The following is a 26,383-nucleotide window of genomic DNA, read 5'->3' as shown; positions in this document are numbered from 1 at the left end:
CAAGCTGGATGTCTGGTCTGAATCTAGATTGCAATTACTCTGGTGTACAGCCTGCTGTATCACGGAGTACTTTAAGTAAGGTACTACAGGAAAGTCAATTACCAGTGCGATTAAACACCTCAGCTAATCCAGCCGGTACGTAAATACAACACTTTGATAATCTCTCCCCCACGCCAACGACACTAAGTGACACAAGGTATACCCACATATGGCCGCAACGCTGACAAAAAAAAATACTCTGTTCTTATGCATGTAAAAAGTAATGAAATCCACTACTCAAGGGATACGTAGTCCAGCCAGCAATGTTAATAAAAAGATTCCATTACACCATGTGACAGAATCAAGCCCGGTGAGCATTTGTGATTATTAATGGTGCTAAAAGCTCCCTCGAGGAGCAAGGCCTGGAAATTCACATGGAGAGCCCCAGTAACAGAGAGCGAAGGCTCTCAGCCTCACAGTGGGCTACGCCTGAAAAGCAGGCCATCTCAGAGCTCGGCGGCATCCTTCACAGGGAGCTGCACGCTCTCCGCGTCGACGGCAGCTCCGTCCGGAACGCTGGCCTCACGAGCCACTCCAGAGTCTGGCAGCTGAAGGACACCTGTCCTATTGAAAGGCAGTCACTGCATGTGTCGGTGTGCGTGGAATGAGAGGATTAGAAAGGCTTCAAGATGCTTTTGGGGGAAAAAAAACCCTGGAAGTCTGAGTCTTGGAGGTTTTTATCTCAGAAATCCTCAGCAGAGCAAACTTGTATATAGATAAAATATATATGTGTGTGTCTGTATATATGTAAAAATGACTCGAGGCGATATAGTTCCACACACGGCTCAGCGGAGGCTGAATGTTTTAAGGCAGCACATGAGTATAGAAAGAGACAGAAAGTAAACTGCAGATGTCTGAATCTGAAACACAATATCTTCATGACCGTAAATAACCACTGACATTTAAAAACTGAAAGCGAAGCATTATTTGTCTAGGTCATTTAGCATAGACTTTGAGGCAATACAAGTATTTAGTAAGATGACTGACTCTGCAAGACACACCATAGCCTGACCGCTGGTCATTTAAACATACTATCCCTCTACAACAAATCATTAAAAGCTTAGCTGCTACAGTTTTTCAAAGGGGAAGAAGAGATGATATGCTATGATAATATGCTGATATGTTAATGCAACATTTGTTCCGGTCACGATGTTCCTCATTTCGGCGCTGGGTGCACGTCCTGCCACCAGGTGGCAGCATGAATTCTCCAAACAAAAGGTCCCATTTTATTCAAACTTCAATCTGTCTCAAGAATTCTAATGCAATGTAAGAAATCAGACAGAGGTGATCTCTGTCAATGCTGACATTCGACAATGAGCATGTGGACAGGTTTGGAGAAAATACACTGTTGGGTTGATTTTGGGGGCAGGGGCACCATCATTTCAGGCCATCTGAAAATTAAAGTTACTAAAATACCGCACATGACTCCCCCCCCCAAACCCCCCAGACCTGATTGTGGTGTCAGGACGCAACCTGTCGAGTCGACACAGCACACGTGTCACCTTGGGGAACAAGTTTATTGTGTTTGGTGATGTTACAGTGACGGTTCACCTTCGCTGAACTACAAAAGGTTCGATGAAATCTCTTCGTTACAAACTGACAAAGGTAAAACAGAGTTCACAACAGCATGTACCACATAACTGGAAATGGATCTGGGTTTCATATAAATGACATAATTCCTAATCATCTACAGCTAGTTTTTTTTTTTGTTGTTTTTTTTCCTTTTCTCCTTAACTTCATACAGATAATGGATTAGGCTAAAATGCACCATAATATTTGGTTGACTTTAGGAACAGTTTCCCTTATTACATCACAAAATACATTTTTATATCCCAAAAGAAGCAAGACTTGCAAGTAGGCATTTAAACATAACTAAATCTACAGCTACAAAATTCTACTCGAGTAGCATTTACCTGCGAGGCTCCCGTCTCAGTCTTCATGAGGTAAAAGCACAGAGCAGAACCAGTATAACATGTACACAGAAGTCCGTATTGTAAAGGCTATAAAGATTTGCTGCACGCGGTGAAGTCGCCTCCAGGCTCTTCACGCGAGGGGCCGGCTGTTGGCGGGGCCCCTGGGGGCCTATGTGGCGTATCGTTTGGTCCACTGCCGAGCTATCCTGTCATGCTCCGCTCTGTTGGTCAGGTACTGTGTGGCTATGCTACCCACCAGGGGGTCCGCTGGAGAGGGCGGGGGAGGGAGGGGGGGACAATAACGAACGTGAGTGTGTCAGAGGTCCTCAAACCATCAAATTCAAGATCTCTAATCCAGTGGGAGCTAATTCCCTGGGAGCTGGGAGGGAGCAGAACCGTGGACCGACTGGGGGTTCTTGTGGACTGGTCTGAGGAACCTGCTCTAGTCAACCCATCACTTTAATTCCATAATGACCCAAGGAATCCAGCTGTATTTGGTACTTAACTGTCGGCCGTTACTTCAAGACAGACATTAAAGATATGGATACTCGATAGGCAGACTCCGGGCCACATCTGGACCGAAATACGGCCAGGAATAAAAATATTCTCTGCAGCCTCATTCTGAACAGCCCCCCCACCCACCACCACCATTTGGTAAATTTTATGGGTGGCAGTGGCTGACAGAATTTGGCCATCCAGGGAAAAATAATTGGGAAGCCGTGCATTAATAGGATGCTGACGGAGCCATGAATGTTTTCATACATTTCTGATCTAAAACATTCAGCTGCACCACGAGCCCCCATATCTATGCTTCTTTTGGCCGTCTGTACGAGCCGTTCACTCAAGGTAACACTGGCTTCTTTCGGCAAAAGCAAAGCAGTCTCCGGCAGCCCGAGTCCAAAGAGAATCACGACTGCATCTACTTGTCCTGTGCACACATACATTTAAATCTGCATTCAAAAACATCCTGCTTTCCCCCCTGACCGAGTCGTGCCGACCTTAACGCCCGCATTGGGCTTCCCGAATTAATAGCGAGCATGAATACAGAAATGCTGCAAAGGTAAATACAAGAGGAGCGTAATCCAGAGGACATCTGAGAGCCAGCCATTAGGCAGACAAGCATTTCCTGTTATGTACTTGGGAAGGCCCATTAGCTTGGTTAAAGCACTGCTGCTCTTCCTCCATCTCTAATCACGTCCCCAATAAACTCTGCCAGTTATTGGCTGCTATCCGTTACCACTCAAGGTGATTGATAAGTGCAAGTCCCCACCCACTTACCAGGATTGCAGTCTGTCAGGAGGGAACAGATGGACAGCAGGACCTTGGAGATGGTGAGGGCGGGGCTCCAATTGTCCTTCAGGATGTCCAGGCAGATGACGCCCTGACTGTTGATGTTGCAGTGATAGATCCTGGTGCGGAACGTGACCTGCGGGCGAAATGTGTCACTGGGGATGGACTCACCAGCCTCAGAAAGCCAGCGGAAGGCTGTGTCCACTAACCACACTGCACCACAAACACGCCCCTACTCACGCACACCCGCACAAAGGGCACTATTCCTCACACGCTTACAAAATTTGTACCTGTCCAAATCGCTTGTTTATGTTCAAACATGTAAAGTATTTAAAAATTATTCCTTTAGCCCTGGAACAAAAACAGAGCTGGCAGTAAAAATGGGGACTTGGAGACATCGGAGTCGCTAATAACTCCCCAGTTTATCATTGCACAGAAGAGTCAATAACAGGCTGGGGGGGGGGGCGGCAAGACAACACGCCCCGCTATCTTCTCCCTAGGCCGACGCAGCCATTGTGCAGCCCCGAGGACACAATTAGCATAGCGAACAAAACACAGCTTTGCGCCACGGGGGACAACAACAGCGGGGTCAGAGGTCATCGAGGTCAGGGAGCAGATAGCGCACGGGAACAGACACCAACGCTGTGAGCACGCAGGCCTTTGTGTCCCTGAGGCCGGACAGCAAACAGCTCAGCTTTGATGGTCATGTGACGCGGCGGGCGTGGGGAGGCGCGTACAATGGTGTAATTATACTGAAAGCATGAGCATGCAGAGCCAGGGCTAGATGGGTGGGGTCAGTACCCATCTGGCTCAGCTCGGGCTCTGCCCCCCCACCCTGCTTTTAGGCCCAGGCGTAACGGGAGGGGGCGCCCCTCCCCAACCCCCACAGCTCCGGGCCTCCAGACCACAGAAGCGGTCGCCCTGCCAATCCACAACAGCGTGGCATATCATAAAATGCAGCCGGAAGATTCTGGGTGTCGGCTGTCCTCCTCACGCCACACCTGCCGTTAAATGAGCAGGAAACCCCAAATATCATCTTCTGACATTTAATAATAATAATAAAAAAAGCCAAACAAAAACAGAGGGCAGCTTTTTCTTCATCAACTGAATAAACATATACTTTAAAGATGACACCGGCGGCATGGTGACGGGGGGGGGGGGGGCAGCGGGGTGGGGGCGTGCGTCTGTCCAGATGGAACAGGCCGCTGAGATTCTAATTAAGCGGGAACAACGCACCCGGCACTTCCCCTTAATGTCAGAGCCGTAAACACACCCCGGCATCGTTAACGGTCCCGGCTGCACATTCCACTAATTGCTTTCCTCTGCCGCTCGATTGGTTAAGCTGTCCATGCTAGAGCGCCGCTTAGGGGTGAGCACCGGCATTGCAGCGTGTGGCATCCATCAGGGGTGCCAGTGAATCTTGTTGGATTAAAGGGCTCATCTTTGACATGACACCGTAGAATTGTTCAGTTTAATCTGTCAATTTCTGTCATGTTTTCCCTCGCCCCAGCCGCTAGCAGCACAACCAAGGGGTTAGCGATGATTTTGGACTTTTCCCCTGAACGCTGCTCACTCAGATCCCAAGAGGATGCCTTCTGTTGTACCCTTGAATAATGTACTTAACATGAATCACCCCAGTGAAAACACCCGGCTGGGAAAGCTGGCAAAAAAGCGACTCTGGATAAAAGGACCAGCTGGGAAGTATGCGGGGGTCGGACGAGCACAGGGAGATGGGGCGGGGGTGTCATACCTTTGGTGGTTTGAAGGGGTAGTCTGAAGAGAAGGTGATGTCCAGGAAGAAGACGCCACCCTCGTACACAGAGCCAGGGGGGCCCAGGATAGTGGACCTCCATTCGTAAATGTTGTCTCCTTTGGGCCCAGCGCTGCAGACACAGAAGCAGAAATCCCACACAAGCTCGTCACATGACCGCAGCCTACGGCATATGTATTGGGGCGGGTAGAGGCACTAGCTCCAGCTGAAAGCCGATTGGCGGCCGGAGTGCCCCCTCAGATAACTCATATCACTGGCTAATGATAAGATTGGCCCCTCTTATGCCCCCCCACCACAAACTATCCTAGAAATTGTCCCTGGCTGCAGCCCAGGGTGCCACTCCTCCACACTGCAGATGGCTGGGATCCCCATCCAGCAAACCTGCCCAGGGATCTCGCCAATTTCCCAGCAATAAAGCTATCATCAGCCGGCAAAGGGGAGTTTGGCCCAGCTGCTGCCTTGTCTGTACTTGGGGAAGGACAAACATCAACGGAGTCAAGATCTCGGAAAGACACGACCGGGGGAAGCTTTGGCTGGAGGAATGCCGAAACGGCGCGGAACGGGAAAGGCCTGGTGGATAAACGACTGAAATTGTAGCTCACCCCCAGGAAACACAACGTCTCAGACTACGCAAAGGTCATTTGGTCGTTCAGGACCCCCCCCCCACCCCCATCTTTCCCGAATGACTCCGATGTTGCCGAGGCGACCGCAGATTGCATTTTTCCGCCACCCGGTAGCCATAACAAACGGGGGGGGGGGGGGCTGGAGATCGCACAGGCTGCCGTGAGCTGGCGTCCGTCCGCCACGTCCGGATCATGGTAATCATCAGACACCGGAGGGGGCCCCCCTTCCAAAGCCAGCATCCACAGTAGATCTTCCTCCTGCAGACTCTAAGGCAGCCTTTTTAAATATGTGCATAAGAAAAACTCTGTCTTCCTTTCTAACGACAATTTGCTCATAGCTTCATTATGGGAAGGATAACAAAAATAAAAGGCCAAAAATGGGCGATAAAACTTGCAGAACTGCAGAATAATGGCTTTTGAAAGATCGCTCCTAGCCAACTGCAGAGTAGTGGTGGCTATTCTGCACATGGCAAAACTTTTATATGCCGTGAAATGCAATCGCTTCCCCAGCACAATACCCCCGCATCAGGGGCATCCTTTTCGTTGAAGCGCCGCCAGCAGCGCGACTATAAAGAGATTCACGAGTTTGTATATCCCGCCTTATCATGCCGTTCAGGTCTCGTTCAAAGACGGGTAGCTATATTCCGATAAACGCCTTCCGCACTAAATCATGTGTGGGAGACAAAGGAAAAAGTACTTCAAGCTCCAGGGAGATGACTTTGAGTCTTCCCTTCTACACGCATCGCGCCATAACGCCAGCAAGGACACTCAGGCCCAATCGCCTCTCGTCCCACAGAGCTTAATAAAGAACATAAGATGATGTATTTTAGAGGCATGGAATGCTACCTCGAGGTACACCAGAATTTTATAATATGTCCAAGGTTGAGACCTGGGGATTTCGGGGACCGGGCAGGACTGTCTTTAAATCACTGTTTTAAAAAGCTGAACTGATGGAAACTGTTAGAAATCTCTCGGCGCTGACTCTGGGGCTGGGCACCAGGGCAGGATGCAGAGCTCAGCATTTCTTTTGGAATAGGTATACGGAGCTTGCCGGGCATCTTGTCAAAAGGAAGGGAGCTCCCACCGGCCTCACTGATTGGGGGGGGGGGGTGTTTCTCAATTCAAACCCTCCCAGTTCTGCAGCTCCCACACATCCCCAGGCATACTCAGCCAATCGGTGACCCTCGGAGGCCACATGGAGCAACACTGCCTTCCTGAAAAGTGTCCCCACCAATAACGAAAACACCCCTTTCTTCCAACAAATGAGGCAACCAAGTCAAGGAAACAAAATGGCTTCCCATAAACACCATCAAAACGCTGCCCTCTTCCACATGCAATTACATCATTCCTTCTGATGAGCATACTGACTGGGTCTTTTTAAGATGCATATTTTTTGTTATCCCTGTAAAACGTTTCACTGAAATGGACGTAAGTAGAAACCAAATTCTGTCACATGGTGCTTCTTCCTGGCCTGGCACATAAATGTAACAGCAAAAGAGGTTATTTCATTTACTCTAGTATCACACACGAATTAATGAGCTTTCTTGCAGTGCAACATTCCTCATAGAGCAGCACGACATACTAACAAACAGCAGCTGAAATCCCAGAGCCCCGGGCCGGTAGGAGTGGGCTGAGCCATAGGATCACTGGTGTTTACAGTGAGTGTGCACATCGCGCACACGGCTGTGAGGTTTAAGTCACTGCTGTGCGTGTTGGGAATGTGCGTGCGTGTGTGCGTCAGCCAGAGAGGCCGACATCGCTGCTGTCAATACGTTGCCACAGCAGCTGACAGCCTCTGCCATACAGCCGCATCAAATTTCGCATACAAACACACCTCAATTCAGGAAAATTCTGCCTCACAGCTGCACAATTCTTCTGTTAAAATGGAGATAAACACACACCCGCAGTCCCTCGCGAGCTCTCAAGGCAAAGGACATAAAACATTCCCAGCGCTGCCTCACCAAGTACAAGTCGGACAAATTAAGCAGCTAAAAGCTAAGAATGATCATTTCCCAACCGACACAAACAGTACATAATAGCTATTTCTTATATACAGTGATCCTTTGAACAACAACAATGTCCGTTAATTACCCAGAAAAGTTTTTATATTCTCCTCCATCTCTCTTCTTGCTTTTCTTCCTCTGCTGGATGGCATCCAGACATTTGCGCTTAATCAAACAAAATAAAATTAGATCACAGTAGTGCAGCGGTCCACACTGGGAGCGTCTGCTTCTGGGAGCCATTTCTCCAGGAACAAAATTAAAAGGCTTGGGGGGCAACTGGGAACATACCAGAGGAAGGCTTAACTTTAATTCATTAATTCGCATATTTACTCATGCTAATCTCACCTTCCTTCGATGCTAATGCTAAGATGCTAAAGGGATCGCCCAACTTCAGCAGCATCGGCCACGGACTCAGGGCCTTTAGATTTCAGAGGCTGGACTCCATAGTTTGACATAGACCAGTGTTTTTGAACCCAGTACTTGGGGACCCCCAGACAGGCCACGTTTTTGCTCCCTCCCTGCACACCGAAACCAAACAATCGCTAACACCGAATACCAGGTACAAATGTGTTGGGAGCCAGGATGGAACAAAAATTTTGGAATGTCTGGTGGTCCATGGGAACTGGGGAAAGACCCTCAAGGAAAATTTTAAGGAAGCATCATTTACACGCTTGTCCCGTTATTAGAGTTTGCAGCAGAAACAGGAACATGTGCAGCTGAAATTCCTCTCTGGCTCCTGCACGTGTAGGGATGGGCTACCTGCCATGTAATTAGCCAACACCTGGCCAGCTGTCCTCAGCTTCCGCCAGAGCTTGGGGGGGGGGGGGGTGTTGTTAGCACTAAACTGTGCTCTGAAATTACACAGAAAAAAGCTTTAGGCTCCAGAACCCTGACCGGGCCAAGATTTGACTTGGTCTTCGACACCCAGAAACCATGTTTGGCGTCACTGGCCGACCTAAACGAACTGAACGGTTAGGTGGACTCATCAGGACCGGACGAACTCACTGCCGTACACAAAAGGAGACTTCCAAGGAAGGGGGCCGTTACAGCTGCACTTCAATAAAAACCATTACCATTCCCCAGAAAACAAGCCATGGGAGACTTTTAAAGGAATAGAGGACCAGAATATATAATAAAATAAATAACCTGGAATAAATCACACTGAAAAGTAAGAGGTACGCAGCATTTGTACTATATTCTTCAGTGGAATATGAAGGACATAAAACTTTTGAGTGCTGTGAAATTCCTAGTATTAAAGACGGTTCAGAATCATATTTTCATAAAGTGGACAGAATTTATTTTAAAACACCTACAGTCGCTATGCACCTTCTTACATATTCCACTTAAAAAATAAGCCATATGTCAAACTAAAACGTGAAAAATGGGGGGGGGGGGTTGACCTTGGACCTCCAGAGGTTTTTTCTCTTCCATCCTTGGGAGTTTTTGGTTCCTCTCTTCCTTCCTCTGTTTTGTATTACTCTCTCTTAACGATGTTGTAATGTATCACAACACATCCACGTAAAGTGCCTTGGGGCAACTCTGTTGTGAAAGGCGCTATATAAAACATTGAAATGAATCGAAGTTGGGTTGAATATAAAAATGTTGAATTCAATTGAAAATGTTAGTTTTATTATTTCACATAATAATGTAACCATGATGGGTTGGTGCCCCATCCTGGGTTGTTCCTTGCCTTGCGCCTGTAGATAAGCAGTTACAGAAAATATATGGATGGAAGGATGGATGGATGGATGAAACCTCAATCTGCAATGCAAGGTTGGACCTCACTGAAGTAACAGTGCAGGCTGGAGATCCTTCAATCTCCCTGCCCCTTAAGCTGTAAATTAAAGACAAGGTGGAAACCATCATTACGGCATGCCTTGATAAATTAGTAAAAGCACAGATGTTTAAAACCCCCCTTTAATTGGATTCAGTCTTACTCGGCCCAAAAGAATCTATTATTCGTTATCAATGAATGCATTATCTATTATACATGACATTAGCGCGCGCTCTGAATTTACCGAATAAATCTTTGATTCGGGGAAAAGGAGCGCTCCGGAGTCCCCAAAGGCGCGCTCCGGAGTCCCCAAAGGCGCGCTCCGGAGTCCCCAAAGGGACGCCCCCGGAGTCCCCAAAGGAGCGCTCCGCAGTCCCCAAAGGCACGCTCCAGAGTCCCCAAAGGCGCGCTCCGGAGTCCCCAAAGGCGCGCTCCGGAGTCCCCAAAGGCGCGCTCCGGAGTCCCCAACGGCGCGCTCCGGAGTCCCCAACGGCGCGCTCCGGAGTCCCCAACGGCGCGCTCCGGAGTCCCCAAAGGGACGCCCCCGGAGTCCCCAAAGGCGCGCTCCGGAGTCCCCAAAGGAGCGCTCCGGAGTCCCCAAAGGCGCGCTCCGGAGTCCCCAAAGGCGCGCTCCGGAGTCCCCAAAGGAGCGCTCCGGAGTCCCCAAAGGCGCGCGCCGATATGGCCACACTATGGATTTCCCGTCTTTTTTCATAAAACAGCTTCAAATCACCAATTCATGGTTAAGCATGGCCCCCGACAGCATAAACTACGGATCGACATATCAAAGTTTGCGTGCTCTGCTTTGTTAATGATAATTAGTTATCAGATAATATACCGGCAGACGCTGGGATATCCTACCGGTGCTTCGCGATCCGCGCTCCCCTTATTCCAGAGGAGAAGCCGGGCCGCTGCCCCCCCCCCCAGCCGCGTCTTTTACGAGCCCTTTCACATCCCCTTATAAATGTTATTACATCCCACCCGAGAAATAATGGCAGTACAACGACACATCGCATGAATTAACACTTAATTCCACCCCCAGTGCCAGCCCTCTTAACTGCTTGTGTTTTAAAAACCCATCAAGGTATTTTCCAGCTACAAACCAGTAAATCCTAAAAACTATGCAAATTTTACTCTGAATATTATTCCCGTCTTCAATGCATGCACGTAAGCTTTAATTATTCATGCGTTACTAATGTGTGGGCGTATAAGAGACACAGTCAAACACACTAAAATGGACGGGGAAATTCAAAACGGCTCAGTCACACATTTGTGCATTATGCAAATGTCCGAGTCTCTGGGTCTGTGTGCCCAGTTTGTTTTCCACAGATTAGATTCAACAGATTTGAATAAGGGGCATTACATTAAGACTTAAATAAACACCCCACACGGCATCCTTTGGAGCAGACCCAAAAACCCAGAACAGCGGACCTGATATTACCCTAAGGTGCTGCTGCAGATTCAATCTGTACCTTGGCTTAGCGCACCTCTATGTGCGGACAGAGGGGCATTTCTATACGTAGAGACGCCGCGATCAATGGGAATCATTCATGCAAAGCAAGCATTTCCAGCCCTGTTCAACAGAGGACTGAGAAACGGTTTAAGAACCTCCCGGCCCCATCTGCCAGGCCAGTTTTGTAGAGGGGCGCCTGCCTCTGTGAGTGTATTTAACCCATCCCCGTCACTTAACTCTCGGGTGCATGTCGCTCTCATACAGATCAACCGTTAAAGCAAGTGCATTGAAAGGCGAAATAAAAAGGGATAAGGATCCGGCCCACTAGTTACAGCGCTGAGCAGCTCAGAGGAGAAGACCGGCCACAGAAGTCCTCTACATAAATCACACTTGTAAATCAAAGGGATTTTGTTTATTTCAATATACATAACATTTCAGCGCAGCGATCCTCCTGCTGAAACCGGGGAGCGCGACTAAAGCCAAGTATAATAATAATGTTCTCTGTTTCCAAACAAATGGAAAATGACAGACTTCAAATGAGGCATTTCCTAAGAGGTGCCGCGGAATCCCTTTCGATGACTCGTGGTGGTTTGAAGCATCCACTGGTATGGAAGGAATTCCTCGCGGATTCCAGTTCAGCTCTTTATCATCACTCTCGGAGGAGTCATGGATCACTATTACTGTGAGATTATCAAAGGGAAGAAATCGCTCCTTTACATTGACTTTATAGACGCGAGTGTGGTTTATATATCATCACGCCCGGAAAGTGGAGAACACGCAAAAAACAGTAACGGGAACCTAAAACACCCCCCTACCTAACTGAGCCCACACGCAAACATACCACCCACACACACACACACACACACACACACAAATGCACATCAAAAAATACATATTATACCAAATCAAGCCATTTCATTAGCATTTGAAATCGAAACAGCAGTAGTGAGGCTCTGGGGGTGAAGGGCAGAAAGACTGAAGATATTCACTGACCGTAAACAATGCAGTATGAGCTCACCCCCGTAATGGGGGGGCGGACCAGACCACCACAGAGGAGCCGTGTCATCTGCTGGCCTGAACCACAGGGCAGCACCTCTGGTGCCACTGGCCTACCAGCCCCCGGGGAGGGGGGAAATAAAGCAAGAAAACATTTGATACAAAGGCACAGAGTAATACTCCCCTGCTCTCCCCCTTGCCCCAATAAAAGGGTTACGCCACTTCAGTCAGCTGGCAAGAAACCAGCCTATGAATCAGACCTCATGGGTATCAAAAGTCCACTCCACAGTGGGTCTGAATCAAAGGTCCGAAATCAGGGTTTGTGGTAGTGTGCTGCTTCCCCCTGGGCTGATTTATGCTGCAAAGCCCTTACAGTAAGACGCAGCGTGAAGCAAAAAATAAAAAAAATTAAAAAATCCTTTTCACTCTGCCCTCAATGGGTAAGGCCTCGGCACTCTGTATAAACCCCACCTGCGGTTTGTGGTATGTGCAGGCCAGGCCGAGGGGAAAGGGTGGCAGAGGAAGCGTTTGTGTGCCTGTGTGTGCGTCTGCGTCTGCGTCTGCGTCGAGACATCAGGCTTCACCACAACCACTCAGAATACTGCTTTGCACCACTAACGGAGTCATTATCTCAATATGACACCAGGAAAACCACACTGACCTTCATGTTTAATAAATATAGCTTTTTAAACGGTAAGAGCAGGCCTGGCACCCGGCCAGCGACCCCCTTGATGGGGTCAGGTGCAGCCATCCCGCTGGTCTGACCGCGGCACGCTAACATCACCGGCGTTCGCCGGCTCGTCAGCTGGTGACGTGCTCACGACGTCGGGTCAGGCTACGATCACGTCACCCCCCTCCCTAACCACATAGTCAGGCCAGTGCCCGATGCCGTGGAGGTCCAGCGACGTGCCATAACAGCTCCTCAAATTTTTCTAACATTAATAAATTAAATAAATTAAAACATTAAGAGAGTCAGGTTTGTGATGCAGCAGCCTCATATGCAAATAAACTAAACCAGGCCCACTCCTGCCACACCGCCACCCCCCCCCCACCCCACCCCCAAGAGATCTCACTCTGCCCTTTCACATTACACACGGAAAATCCCACCACGGCTTAACCCGGCGTGGCTACACCGCACGCAGCCTCACTGCAGTCTGCCTCATGCAGCTATCGCTGGGAAGACGGGTAAAAAAAATTTTTTTAAAAGGGGGGGCAAGGACTATAAATACCCTGCGGATGTTTGAACCAGGTGCCCCTGCTCATCAGCGGGGCCAAAAGGTCCCCTATATATTACCACACCGGTGTGTTGGGGGGAGTTATAGTGTGTATGTACCACAAAACCAGCTTTGACGTTCATATTGGGTGAATAGTTATGCTGCATTAAGGACATGCACACACGCAGACAGACACACAGGATGAAGCACATGTGCTTTCAGTAAGGTTATTCCCCTCAGTGAGGAATCAAGCCGCGCCCCCAGCCACCCACGCGGCTACTGCGTGAACCCCCGGCAGTTCCGGGGACATGTGTGACGCTGTAAAGCTCAGAGTACGCCTCGGCCCGGTGGAGAAGCGAGGATTCACGGCAAGCACTTCAGCTACAGCGCAATCCTGAAGGCGTCAAGGTAGGTAGGTGAATTTACATAATGAAAAGCAAAACAATCGCTGGTTAAATCAAATCGGGCCACGATTCGCTCCGCTTTGACTGCTGGCTGCCGTGACGCAAGGACCCTCGCAGTGGTTTTCGCTGTGAGGTTGCGGTTTTCGAAACTGAACGAGGTAAGCGGACCGGCGAGGCCTTACAGTCAGAACGGCTCAAAAGAAAAAAAAAATTTAAATCACACCATATAGTCAAAATTAAGCCCTTCCCAAGATATGATTTGCCAGTTATACCCTTCATAAGGTTGCCCACTGGTTCCTCAGCGTTCTGGCTTAATGTGACCCTTTCAGTTCCGGTGACCAACCACACCCCCACCAACACGCCAATGGCCACTACCCCCACTGGAGGACAGGCTCCAATACCACACTCACGGCTCTTCCGGGGGGCCTGACCAGATAGGGCCCAGCAAACATGACTCAGTCACCCACAGACCCTCTGGTAATGGCTCATAGGAAAACAAATAAGAACCTCACACATGCAGGGGGACAGGACACAAAACCAAGCCTTTAAAGGGCTCTAGGACTGCGTCGGGCACCTACAGCTGGTTCTTCCACAAGAAATAATGGAAGAAGCCAGATATTTTTTTTACTTTTTTTTTTACTTTAATATGAAACATAAATCACAACACGAAAGTCTTTTACAAGGCCCTGGAAGGGAAAAGGAATGGCTTTGTTACTTTCGAAGTAGCTAAATATGAGATGACACACTCCAGCATAACAAACTGGGTGCTGGAAAAGAGAGCGAGAGAGAAAGAGAGAGAGAGAGAGAGAGAGAGAGGGAGCGTGTTTCCATAGAGGGGCCCCAGGAGAGCCTGAGGAATCCGCAGATAACGTCGCAGGTGAGGAGTGAATCACTGTCTAATTATTGCCATCACGTTCGACGGGCTGCTTTGCCGAGACTTGTTGCTATGGGATCTGTCAAGACATTTATCCCGGGACTGTGATGTGGTAGACATCCGTAAAAGAGGCCTTTCACAGGCCCCGCCATCCGAATGGAAAAGAAGGTTTCCCCAAGCCAGCACTCGGCAGTCGGTGGCGGACGGGAAACAGACGGACCGGAGGGAGGGGCTCCAGCCACGGGAGGAGAACGCTGCACGTTTTTAAACGCTTTTACATGGACACATTCGGTCGATATTCAATTCTCACAGCAATGCGAGGTTTTCTCTCCCAGGCTAGGGGGGCCTAAAATTCTGATGACCGTGGACCAGTGTGCGTCCTTGCAAATTCACGAACCGTTAAAATTTGTCAAACGGCGGAGGGGGGGAGTCAGTCGGAGGTGCCACATTTCATTTCAAGTTTAACGTTTCCTTTTCAGATGCAATCAGGATCTATAAAAGGTCAGGGGGCATGTGGGAAATTAACCAACCCTAAAAAAAAAACCCTACAGTAAACCCTACAGTAACCATAAACCAGCAGCCAAAAGAAAGAACAGAGAATACGATAACCCCAGTCCACGCAATGGGGACCATCAACAGCTGAAATGAAAAGCAGGCCTTTCTCTTAGCTTTAGGAAAATTGAATTATGCCTTCAAGGAGGCCTGAATTTCAGGCGACGTTCGCTCTTTACATCCAACTGCTTGGGGCCACCTAAACAGTGCAATGCTACATGTTTCCACAGTGGACCAGCTGATTTTCTGGAGAGAGCCCTATACTCTGGAAGTACGGCCTGTTTGGAGGGTAACGCTCACCTTGGCCGATACCTGCATACAAAGGGTGCTTTCCCATTGCAGATTAACAACATTTAAAAAACGGTCAAATACAATTACACGAGAACCAGCGATGTGACACAGGGGTTCTTGTTCATTCATGATACAACAAAGTCAGAAAGGAAAGGGAGAAAAAAAAAAGGGTGTTAGGGGGAGACTGACATTTTGCGCACACCGATGTATAATTTGACGGACCGCCCATGTGACAGGAAGTGATGTCGAGATAAGAGGACAGGTCCCCGGGGGGACTTACTGGGAACCAGACGGTCTCCGTCCTGTGACAGCATCTTCGAGACCATTCCTGTCGTCACATCTGTATATGGATGGGGCATTTGACAGAAGTTTTTCCAATACTGCCAGCCACAGCAGGCCAGCGAACTGTGATAAGAAGTGTAGTCTCTGTAAAAAGCTAGCAGGGCTTTGCTCCTTTGTCTAATTAAAGGTTTTACCATGGTAAACTGGTACTAAACTGGGTACCCACATGCCAAAATCTCAAAGAAGGGGAGGGAACATCAGCGTCGAGTGGGAGCAGCACATAAGAGGTAGGAGATTTTATAAAGTGTTGTTTAAAAAGATGATATCCAAACCAATTCAGTGAAACCACAGAAGTACCTGCAGTCACTGCGGAAGTGCCAGAGCTTACAAGCGAACTGGTTCAAGTCCTGACATAAAGACTCAAAGGGGGATGAAAGGAAAGCAGTTCAAAAGAAAATGGCTCCATTGCACATCCAGGCCCAATTCATCGCAAAATGAGGAAACATTTACAGGCACACAGGCTGATTAGGCTGGGCCATTATCAGAGCAAAATGAGGAAACTGGAGCGTTTCGGTAATGAAATTTCATGACAAACAAGGGAGAACGAGACGGTACCCCTGCACCCCCAAAACCACAAGCGCAGCTCCATCACGCTGGATCAGCCAGCTGATCCACATGTGGCACATACCGACATTTACAGTCAGTCCTTCAGCTGCCGTTTGTGTCCAAACAGACTCACGGTGTCACATGGCGGGAACAGCAGGGACGCCGGAGGCTGCAGTAGGCCCAGTCGGTCAGGCGAAGGGTCAGCAGCCCTCACATCCCGCCGACACGCCCCATCTGAGACAGCAGCTCCCAAAACTTCTCGGGGGAAATGCAGGAGTCCCCGCCTTCCCGTGGCGCAGCGTAATACTCGCCACGAATCGGCACCAGCTGTTATCATCCAAGTGTCCTATGGATATTGGGGCCTGAATTTCAATGCTCCTCCGTGCTTGTGGCAGTTTCTTCACGGCGGCTTACATAGCTGCAGGATTTCCCATGCGAGTGCGTCAGCGTGCCGTCTCCCTTCGATCAGCTAGTGCTCAGCAAGATTCCCTGGCATTGGGCACAGGGCGTCGCTGAGCGTGTTAGAAGGTAAGGACGGGAGCTCCACCCACAAACTGGACAGGGACCGCCGGAGAAAGAAAAACAGAGTGCTTCCAAAAGAGCACTTCCCTCAGAAACAAAAACACCTAATCCTTAAAAATTAACTACAAATACACAATAAAAAGACAAAGACAAATGACAGATGACTGAGGCGTTAATTAGGCACTCAAAAGGCCCCCCCCCCCATGACACGGCGTGTAAAACAAAGCGACAGGCAGAGCCTGCTGGGGGTGCCGGGTCGGCTCAATCGAGGGCACACTGGCGACAATCTGCCCACGAGACCGAGGGGACGCTTAAAGGAACGGCGAGCCGGCCCAGTCAGCCCAGTCAGGTGCCGCTACAGCTACGAGAGCCACGACTCCTGTCTGACTGACGGATGGGGCCACACAAGCTGTCTGAATAAAGGCCCATCGAAACACAGCAAGAAACCACCGATGCACATCCTTGGAAGGCAGACACCACTGCATACTGGACACACACATCAGGTTCAGGTTAGGGATGCATTATACAACCTTAATTATACACCCTGCTGTTATTGTTATTACTATTATCATCATCATCATCATCATCATCATCATCATCATCATCATCATCATAATTATTATTAATCCAAAGGTACTGAAATACCTGCTGCAATTCAAGTGGGAATTCCTGATTCCTGCATGACTGAATACCACAAAAGAGAGACTGGAAAAAACATCCATATACCTACATACCTATATTTAACATCCAATAACCAGTAGCATTAACCAGCAGTTTTCCTACCCAGAATTTTCTTTTCTGTTTGGACGCCATACTGGGAGGGCAGCCTTCCTAGCGGCTGTAAGGCCCTGGGAAGCCGGCACCTGCCCAGCGCATGACAGAATAATAACCTGTTCAGATTTCCCCACCGGTCGTCGGCCCCAGAGCCGGGAGGCAGAGGCAAAGTCACAGGGGCCACTCGCGGTGTGCCCTGCCGCACACTGGGGAACGGGAACGTCCCTATTAAATAACACGCCTCCCCCCTGTCACACGCGCACACAGACACACACACGTACACAGATAAATGCCAGCCAAGGGCCCCGTCACACTCAGACTGGAGAAGGAGGCCCCTGGGACCCAAAGCTGCGGCCCGGTCCGGTCCGGTCCGACTGCAGAGCCTCGCAGGCATCTCACGCGGGTCCCATTACAGAAAGACTGGAAAATAAACAGTACTCATCTAGAAGGGGAGTCATATCTGACAGGGAGAGGGTGACACAGAGAGGGAGAGAACGGGGAGGGGGGGAGAGAGACAGAGAGAGAGAGAGAGACAGGAAGAAAAAGGGAGGGGGGAGAGAAAGAAGGAGAGAGAGATGGGAAGAGAGAGGGAGGGGTGAAGAGAGAAATAAGGAGAGAGAGAAAGAGAGAGAAAAAGAGAGACTGAACCACCTCTCCCTTTGGTGGGGGTGGGGGGGGGGGGGTCACTAAGAAAAGCCAAATAGTGGAGTGCTTGTGTTCTGTTCCCACACCCTTCAGAAATAAACGGAGAGCAGGGTGTCCCCACCCCCGCCGGCTGCAGGAGCCAGACGCGGGGGCCTGGCACGGATTTCCGGAGACTTCCTGGAAGGTCAAACTTTAATCTGCAACACGATCCTGCACACCTGGGACAGGCCGGCCTTAATTAACGAGCAAATTAATGAATCAGAGAGACGGCCAGGGCTGCGGGAAAACATGGCGTGTTAATCACCCCCCCAGCCACGTGCACCCCCCCCCCCAAACACTGTCGCGTGCGGGACCCCCTGACATCGACGGTGGGGTCGAGCCAGGGACGCTTCGATAAGTTAAAGAGCATCATACCGGCAGCATATCATCTGAACCTGACTGGCGATCGATGACTTCCTGGCAGTACCAGTCTGGGCCAGGGGCCCCCACAGAAGCCGCTCGGCGTGCCAGGGGCCCCCACAGAAGCCGCTCGGCGTGCCCGGGGGCCCCACAGAAGCCGCTCGGCGTGCCCGGGGGCCCCACAGAAGCCGCTCGGCGTGACAGGGCCCCCCACAGAAGCCGCTCGGTGTGCCAGGGGCCCCCACAGAAGCCGCTCGGCGTGCCCGGGGGCCCCACAGAAGCCACTCGGCGTGCCAGGGGCCCCCACAGAGGTCCAAAGAACAGACATGCCTAGATAGAGACACATCCGTGTGACAAACTGATGACAGCTAAAGGCTACAGGTGTGAAACACAGAGCCTCGTGGTAGAAGGTGTCACTGCCCTGAATAATGTATGTGTGTATATATACATACATACATACACACACACACACTCCTGTATACCCTCCCACCTCGACACATGGACATTGGGATCCCTCTGGCGCCAAAACACTAAACTGCTGATCACAGTCACAAAGACGCCTGACTCACCATTATACCAGGTCACAGAAATAACCTGACCAGGCAATGAAGCCACCGACTGCAGGTCTTCCGGGTCTCCCACAGGCCGGCTCTCTAGGCCAGTGTTTCCGAATCCAGTCCTCGGGGACCCACAGACAGTCCATGTTTTTGCTCCCTCCCAGGTGCTGTGGAATTCCTGGCAGGGAGCAAAAACGTGGACCGGCTGCAGGGCCCCAATGACAGGACTGGGAAACGGATCCGACTGGGGACCACACACACACACACACACACACACACACACACACACACACACACAGCGGCAGAACTGCTTTAACGGCCCGCAATAAGCCAGGCGTAAAACTGCAGCACTTCTGTATGTAGGCCAGTGATTTACTGCGAAAACAATCTGACAGGAAGACATAAAAGCTAATTCACTCACATTCTTATTTACGGCAGGAAATCGCCATTGTTACTATGCACAGCAAAAAAATATTATGCATAATAATATAATAATGCATACATATATAAATGGATTACTGCATGCTCTACTACAGACAAGATAACCCATTTGTCAATGTATTTCACTTAAATCCAGTAATTTGTGCTTTGTATTTAGTGCTTAATATATATATTTGATTTTTTTTCCCCTTTTTAAAAAAAATAAAATTAATTCACATCTGAAATCATTTCGGGGTAATTTGCCAAACGGCACAAACGACGGTATCAGGGTCCTCCGCGTGTGCCGAGAGGATGCTCTCACAATCCAGAAGATGCTCTGCTAATATCGGCTGTTAACGGTCACGTTTCTTGTGGGTGGGAAAACGTTCCACTCGGCCATCAGGAGGTTCCTCAAGACCTGGAAGAGCTGGCAGCTCCCAGGAAGTGAGCGAGCAGCCGGCTTATTAATAGATGCGCGGGTTATAGTGACGGTGTTCCGTTAGCTGCTTTTATTAAGGTGGTCCTAACAGCAGACATCTGCAGAAGAAATTAAAAAGCAGGCAATAAAAATAACCCAGGTGGAGTGAAATCAACACGGCAGGCATTCTGAGCTGGCGCGCAGGGACCCGGCTGCACCACCAGGCGCTGCATGTGTCCCGGATTAGATGGGGAGATTTTCCCAGTCCTGCGTGGGAATTCAGTACATGCTGCAGTTCCAGGGCTCTTCCCCTCACCGTCCTCTGGGCCTAAACGCTTTCAGACCACTCTGATGAGAGCGCTAATATCTGCTCGAAAACCTTGTATTATTTATCTATAAAGCCTGGGGTGATTCTAGAATTTTGTATTTTTTTTTTTTTTAAAGGTATAAGGCATAAGAGGAGCCCAAATGCATACAGAGGGGTCAACCTTTTTGAGTGACAGGGGAGAGGGCATTCTCGGGGCCAATCAGCTTTCAGCTGGGCTGTGTGCCCCACAGCACACAGGCCAAGCACCTCCCCCTCCGCCACAACTAAATAATCAAACACACATTCAACTCTACAAAACGTAACCCTCCTGTCAGAGCCTGGGGTTTAAATTTGTCCCTTGTGTGTGTGTGTGAGGGGGGGGGGGGTGCATGCAGGGTTCACCATGAGGCACATTGGCAAGGCAGGCATGGAGACGCCCGCGAGTCGAAACCCGAAAAGGTGCAAGAACGGGTGGCGCTGATGCCAGGCAAGCCCGCACCGCACAGAGCCACGCCAAACCATGCCGGGGACATCGTGCCGATCTGACCGGCCCCATCAACCTCTGAATGCCTCTGGGTAAATAATGGAGCGCTCCTTTAATTATGCAATCCTGGGGCGCGCGTGTATGCGCAAACACACACACACACACACACACACACATACATACATACATACACAAAGAGAACGCAGCTGTGAAATTACACAAACCACATGCCAGAAAAGGCACCCAGAGTGCCTAAACCGCCAGTTACCATGCTCATGTCAGACACTCTGTTCACTCGGCTCTGCGTTTCAGAGAACTCATTCTGCGACTCTGAGGACGCCAGCCTGCATTACAGGTCCCAGGAGGATTTCGGCCCCACCTCCAAAACCCGGATGTCGCACCGCGGAATGGGACCGGGTCCACGCGGCTCCTGTATACCCGTCATACTCGCTTCATCCTGCCCTTCCTCGTCTTTGGCTACCCCGTGAGGCGCTACTCAGACGACAAGGGGCCCGACTATTTCAGGCCTCGGACGGCAATGCCGTCGTCTGGAGCAACACGTGACGAGCGATGGTTTCCAGTGGCAACCACAGCTTAGCTAACCTCTAAACGGATAAGACCCAAAACACCAGGCAGAGCAACACCCGATGTTTGGTCAGCGGCTCCTCCCTAAATTGTAACCTGCGGCGGTAAACAGAGCCAAAGAAAATCTCGCTTCAGAAACCGTGACGACCAGGCGGTGGCATGTTTTACTCTGACAGGCAGCCTGGAGTCGTCAGCTGACACGTGAGATGCAGATTCTCGTTTCATTTTCCCTCCAAAAAAACAAAGGCGAAAAAAATCTGCTAGAGCATGTGTTCAAGCAGAATTAAGAAAATCAGACATTACAGCTCAGAGAAACGGTACAAAGGAACTAAAGGAACTGGGACACAATATGGGTTCGTTCAGGGCCTGAGGGGAAGGGGGCGGGCTGGGGGGGTGGGGCAGTCGCACAGAGCTGTAATCGCAGACACAGCGACCCCCCTGTTTGAAGATGTCAAGGGTTAATGAGCACGGAGTTACAGTCAAACGCCTGGAGAAAGGAGAGCGATTACACAGCGAGGAGCGTATCCGATGAGCGCCGTGGTCCGGCATGGGATGCCCGCACAGCCGCTGTCAGGCCGTCGACGAGTGCACGCCTCGCATTTGTGGATTTCACAGGTTTAAAAGGCACCGGCGGCCTGACTTGGCTGTCGAAACAGGAGCCCCCTTTGCCTAGGAGACGGGCCCGACCCGAGCCCGGTGGGCACAGCGGGTTTGTTTAACAGGAAATAATTAATGTGAACTGCAGGACAGAGCGACTAAGAATGCAGGCCTTGCAGGCCTGCCAGCCCGCCAGCCCCGGGTCAGGAAAACCAAACAGAAACCACATGTGCTGGGCCTCACTGATAAATCTCAACTTTAGAAAAAGGGCAAGAAAAAAAACATTTCAGGCTAGATGCACTGAAAGCCAAATGCTATAAGTGTATTCCTGCACAAACAAATTACAAAAGGTACAGACTACTGATTATTACAGGAAAATAAACTTAATTTTTTTTTTTTTAATTCAACAGAAGTAAGTTCATGGGCCTTGCTGCACTTGGCTTACAAATTACACAGTCAACTATGCCGAAAAAAAACATGAAACAAGCAAACGTATAAATCTTTCGCATCTGCATCACCAGCAACACGCTAATTAAGACACGTGGGCAGATATCTGGCCAGAGCACAGTTCTCCTAAATTAATCATGCGGTGAAAAGTAGCTTGGAAGGCCAGCTGAGGTCTGGTGAGACACTTTCAGCATTCTGACACACTGCAGCAAACCATCCACTATTTAAAGAAAAATCCTCCCCCCATTTATGTGCCAAGACCTGCCAAATCCCTCTAGCAAAAATCAAACTAATTAGCAATGACACTGACTTTCAGTTTATTAAAATATAGACACCTCACAAAATAAAGGATTACTACAAATGTCTCTGTTGCTATCATGCACGGATTTAAAATTTGAAGGTATTCTGTCACAATGGATACTCAAGCAATGAGAGCTTCACCTTGGCAATTAAATAGATATTAAATTAAAACACTAACAGCTCTCACAATCATCTTTTACAGAGCCAAACCGTTCAAGATTAAACAGTAATTATGCCTATTACAATAACTTTTAAAAATTTATTTAGGAAATACTCCAAAGTGACACATTTTGAGTAAGCAAGATCAGACGATCCCTGAAGCAGTCGGGAGTTAGGGGTCCGTCTCAGAGGCCCAATAGTGACATCACTCTGCTGACTCTGGGATTTGAACTGGCAACCGTCTGATCACAGATTCACCATCCCAACCTGCTGAGCCACACACCATCCCCAACAGGCTACTAATAGACCAGCAAAAGTAGTACCGGCAGTAAGTAAACACCAAAAAGAAAATAACTTCATAAAAAGCTGCACTTAAATCTACTGACATTTTTTTTTTTTAATACAATAAATATACATATACAGAACTGAGACTTAACACTTGGCTCAGAGGCAGCCAGCGCTGTAAAGCATCTGTTGCACCGTTCAGAAACAACTCACCGCCTAAAGCACAGCAAACACAAATTATCCAAACACCAACAATCAGCAGCACCCGGGATCTACGGAGCCTAATGCTGACGAGCGCTTCCCCAGACCGCTTCGCGCAAAACATAAACTGCGCTTTAGAAGTGCAAGAACGCCCTTCTGCAAGAGCAGGTGCATCAACCGCGGATAAAGATCTTGCAGTCAAATCAGGCTAGCGGCGAGTGTAAGCAGAGGAAAGGGGGGGGGGGGGGGGGGGGGAGGGGGGAGCGCTCTTCCATACCTGCAGTTGGGAGGAGGGTCCAGAGTAATTTCAGCGAGCTCCTTCTGAATTCTGCCAAGGGAAAGGGGAGGGAAAAAAAGCTGGAGTGAGAATTTCAAGCGGGGAGGAAATACACTGCCCTCTACCACCGCAGTGATAAATGCAGGGCTGCCTCTCCCCCCTCACTTCAGCTAACATGGCTGCTGCCTCTTTGTTCTCAGAGGCATAACCCGAATCCCAGAACAGGAAAACTTTGGAGCCCTCATTTCTCCCCTCCTCCTCGCTCGACCGAGCTGCCGTCCGGCACAGCACACAGCCGGTCCCCCTGAGCACCCGTCCTGGCCCTCTTCTCTGGGTTCCAGTCACTTCTACCAAAGGAGATTTTCTTTTAAAGCTTATATGCAAATGAGGCACGGGGGGGGGGGGGCGGGGGTAGCCCAGGCATATTTGACAAGAGCTTTAAACTGGAGCTCTAGAGGTCTTCCTAGAGCATCGTCAGAGTTGTACAGGCTTGTCTCTCACATTTACTTTTTCCATTGAAGATTTTTAGGGCGGATCTGCTGATTACGTATTTTAAACCTGACATGTTTCAGATGCTTTGTGTGCCAAACGGACTCTTTAAATCACAGGCCTTCCCTGTAATCCAGCCAATAATGTGCGCTCTTGTTGTCCCCACTTTCTTGTGACTCTTTCAGGTTTGCTAAACCTAAGACAGCCACTAAATGTTCCCAAACATTCAGGATCTTTGTTTTTTGTTACTGAACCCATTGTAGAGTTCAATATAAAAATGTGTAACTGATAAAAATCTGTTAGGTTCTAATAACAACTTAAGACACAGTTCAGTGTTTGAACCTGTAATTAAAAGGACTTACAGGAGTTCATTTCCTCAACAACCAGCCCAGATTATGCACTGTGTGGACATACTGACACTCACCAATCCTAAATTCATCCATACTCATGTAATCACATATTGCCATGTGTAAGGTAGTCTTAAATATATGCAACAGGAACATGAAAAAACAATTGCTTAATATGCAACGCAAAAGTATATAACAATAAAACACTATCAATTATTTTTGGAAACATACAAATGACACAATGGCCTTCAGTAGGAAACTAGTAGCAAATGTATATAAGGTTCCAGTTAAAGTGATACAAATATACACAGTAAAGAAAAAAATCATGTGCTGGTCTCAACATCTCACGTTTATGGCATGGTGTTTTCAGTTTATGCGTTCAGTTTGTTTCCATGAACCGAACAGCCAGCGCTCACGTGAGAAGCGTTTACCTTTTAGCACTTGTGGACAGTTTAGCAGTGGTTTTGCTGGAGAGCTTTGTGTTCTTTTTCTGTTGCTGAGTGGCGGAGGGCGGCTTTCGCTCTTCGTGCTCCTCGGGTTCGGGTGCCGGCGGGTCCCGCTGATCTGCGTCAGAACTGCCGCTGCTGGTGCTCGGACTTTCGTCGTCCGATCGTTGCCTGTCGCTGGACATGATCCTCCTTGAAGAACAAATGGCAGAACGTTTTGGGGGGTGTCACCGCATTGCACTTATATTAGAACAACTTCTTAAAGCTCCGCGCACGGACGATCGCCGAGAGACTTAACTACAATGTCGAGCAAACAGCTGTTTTGTTGCAACTATTTAAAACAGACAGCCTTGTTCGATGCCAAAACTTTCCGTCGAACTGGGGTCTTTAGACAGTCATTGATTAAACTTAATTATGCATTAATGCGAGCGGGAGTTGCGTGTGTGTTTGCTGGACTGAATGCGAATCGAAACTCCGAGGATCCACAGCAGGACAAAAGGAAACATCAGAGCCACCCGTCACCCGCTGAGGTAAAAGGTAAGGCACCAGGCACCTCCGATGTATCCGTATTATTGCCCAAACTGTTGTCATTCAGAAGGACGCGCGATGCACATGCTCGCCTCGGATTTTAATCCAACACTTGACCAGCAGTCCGCAAGCGTCAACAAGCTGCCCGGCGATCAATAAATAATTCAAGCACAATATTATCGTCAGGCTTAAAAAAAATCAACACTCGGTATACCTTCTGCAAATATTTGGCCGGAGACAGAAGCTCTGCGCGATTTTGCATCGCTGACATGAAGTGCTTTGCAGAAAAACAGCTAGCTAGCCTGCTAATTCTCTCCCCAATCATGCTGTTGTTAGCTGACCAGATATAGTATGAGTTTTTTTAAGCGCCAGCTAAGCTATGAAAAGCTCGGTGTTATCAGAATACGGCGTAGAGGAAATAAAAGAAATAAATAAATAACCACGAGGCTATTTACATGGCCAGCAGCGCACAGATATTGGTGAGATCCGAGAGCTGCAAGGAAAGCATAATTTGCACCTTCTCTCACAGTGAGGAGGAGGAGGAGGAGGGGGGTTGTATCTTAAAACCATTTATATTTCGCTCACTTTAAAGAAGAGGACGAGGCACCACCGACGGACGAGGGGACGTGCGCGCGACCGGAGCGGAGTTTTTTAAGGGAAAAAGCGCGAGCCGAGGTGCCGCTTTAAAGCCTTTTGTAGGTTTGTTATGGTGGGAGGCACTCCAGTATCAGCATGGTGTACGAACTGATGCGTGAAGTCAGTTTCCAGCTCCCCCCTTCTTTAGCGACAGCCGCTAAAAAAAAAACGGCGAGAACGAACGACGTTTTACCCCCCCGGCCCGGGTTCTCCCCGTTCCCCAAAGCTTCGCTTTTACCTTCAACGCGGTCCCGCGCGGATCCTGGGGCGGTCGGGAGTGTTTAAAAACCCGTCGGAAATGAAGCCTGGAGGACGACAGGCTCCGGCCGAGCTGTGAACATTGGAGAATCGGAAGGAGGAAAAAAAAAGAAAAAAAAGAGAGAGAGAAAGAGCCACAGTTACGAGCTGCCGCCGGCAGGTGGCGCTGAGTGGCGGACGAGTCTCGGGACATGGAGCCGCGAGGCGTGGGAGTGGC

At 49.3% G+C, this 26,383-nt stretch overlaps 1 protein-coding gene across 1 annotated transcript; it reads right to left on the bottom strand.

The window, feature by feature from the left end:
* Nucleotides 1–1,537: 1,537 nt before the first annotated feature.
* Nucleotides 1,538–24,929, bottom strand: ube2e3 (ubiquitin-conjugating enzyme E2E 3 (UBC4/5 homolog, yeast)). Its single transcript, XM_023801762.2, has 5 exons — nucleotides 24,730–24,929; nucleotides 23,463–23,513; nucleotides 4,993–5,125; nucleotides 3,231–3,378; nucleotides 1,538–2,219 (listed from the first exon to the last, which is right to left on the bottom strand). The coding sequence occupies exons 1-5, from the start codon at nucleotides 24,927–24,929 to the stop codon at nucleotides 2,122–2,124; spliced, it is 630 nt and encodes a 209-aa protein (XP_023657530.1). The 3' UTR covers nucleotides 1,538–2,121.
* Nucleotides 24,930–26,383: the final 1,454 nt, after the last annotated feature.

The sequence above is a fragment of the Paramormyrops kingsleyae genome, chromosome 16 (assembly GCF_048594095.1).
Source record: "Paramormyrops kingsleyae isolate MSU_618 chromosome 16, PKINGS_0.4, whole genome shotgun sequence".
Taxonomy (NCBI): Eukaryota; Metazoa; Chordata; class Actinopteri; order Osteoglossiformes; family Mormyridae; genus Paramormyrops; species Paramormyrops kingsleyae.
Note: the sequence above shows the minus strand (reverse complement) of the source record. Positions and strands in the feature narration are given on the sequence as shown.

Bases quoted from the DNA above. Each gene is read 5' to 3' on its own strand.
- ube2e3 (XM_023801762.2), bottom strand. From the start codon at position 24,929: ATGTCCAGCGACAGGCAACGATCGGACGACGAAAGTCCGAGCACCAGC. The intron at 23,514-24,729 runs GTAAACGCTTCT...TTCCCTTGGCAG, and splicing joins CTGTCCACAAGTGCTAAAAG to AATTCAGAAGGAGCTCGCTG. The intron at 5,126-23,462 runs GTATGGAAGAGC...CTGTGTCTGCAG, and splicing joins GACCCTCCTCCCAACTGCAG to CGCTGGGCCCAAAGGAGACA.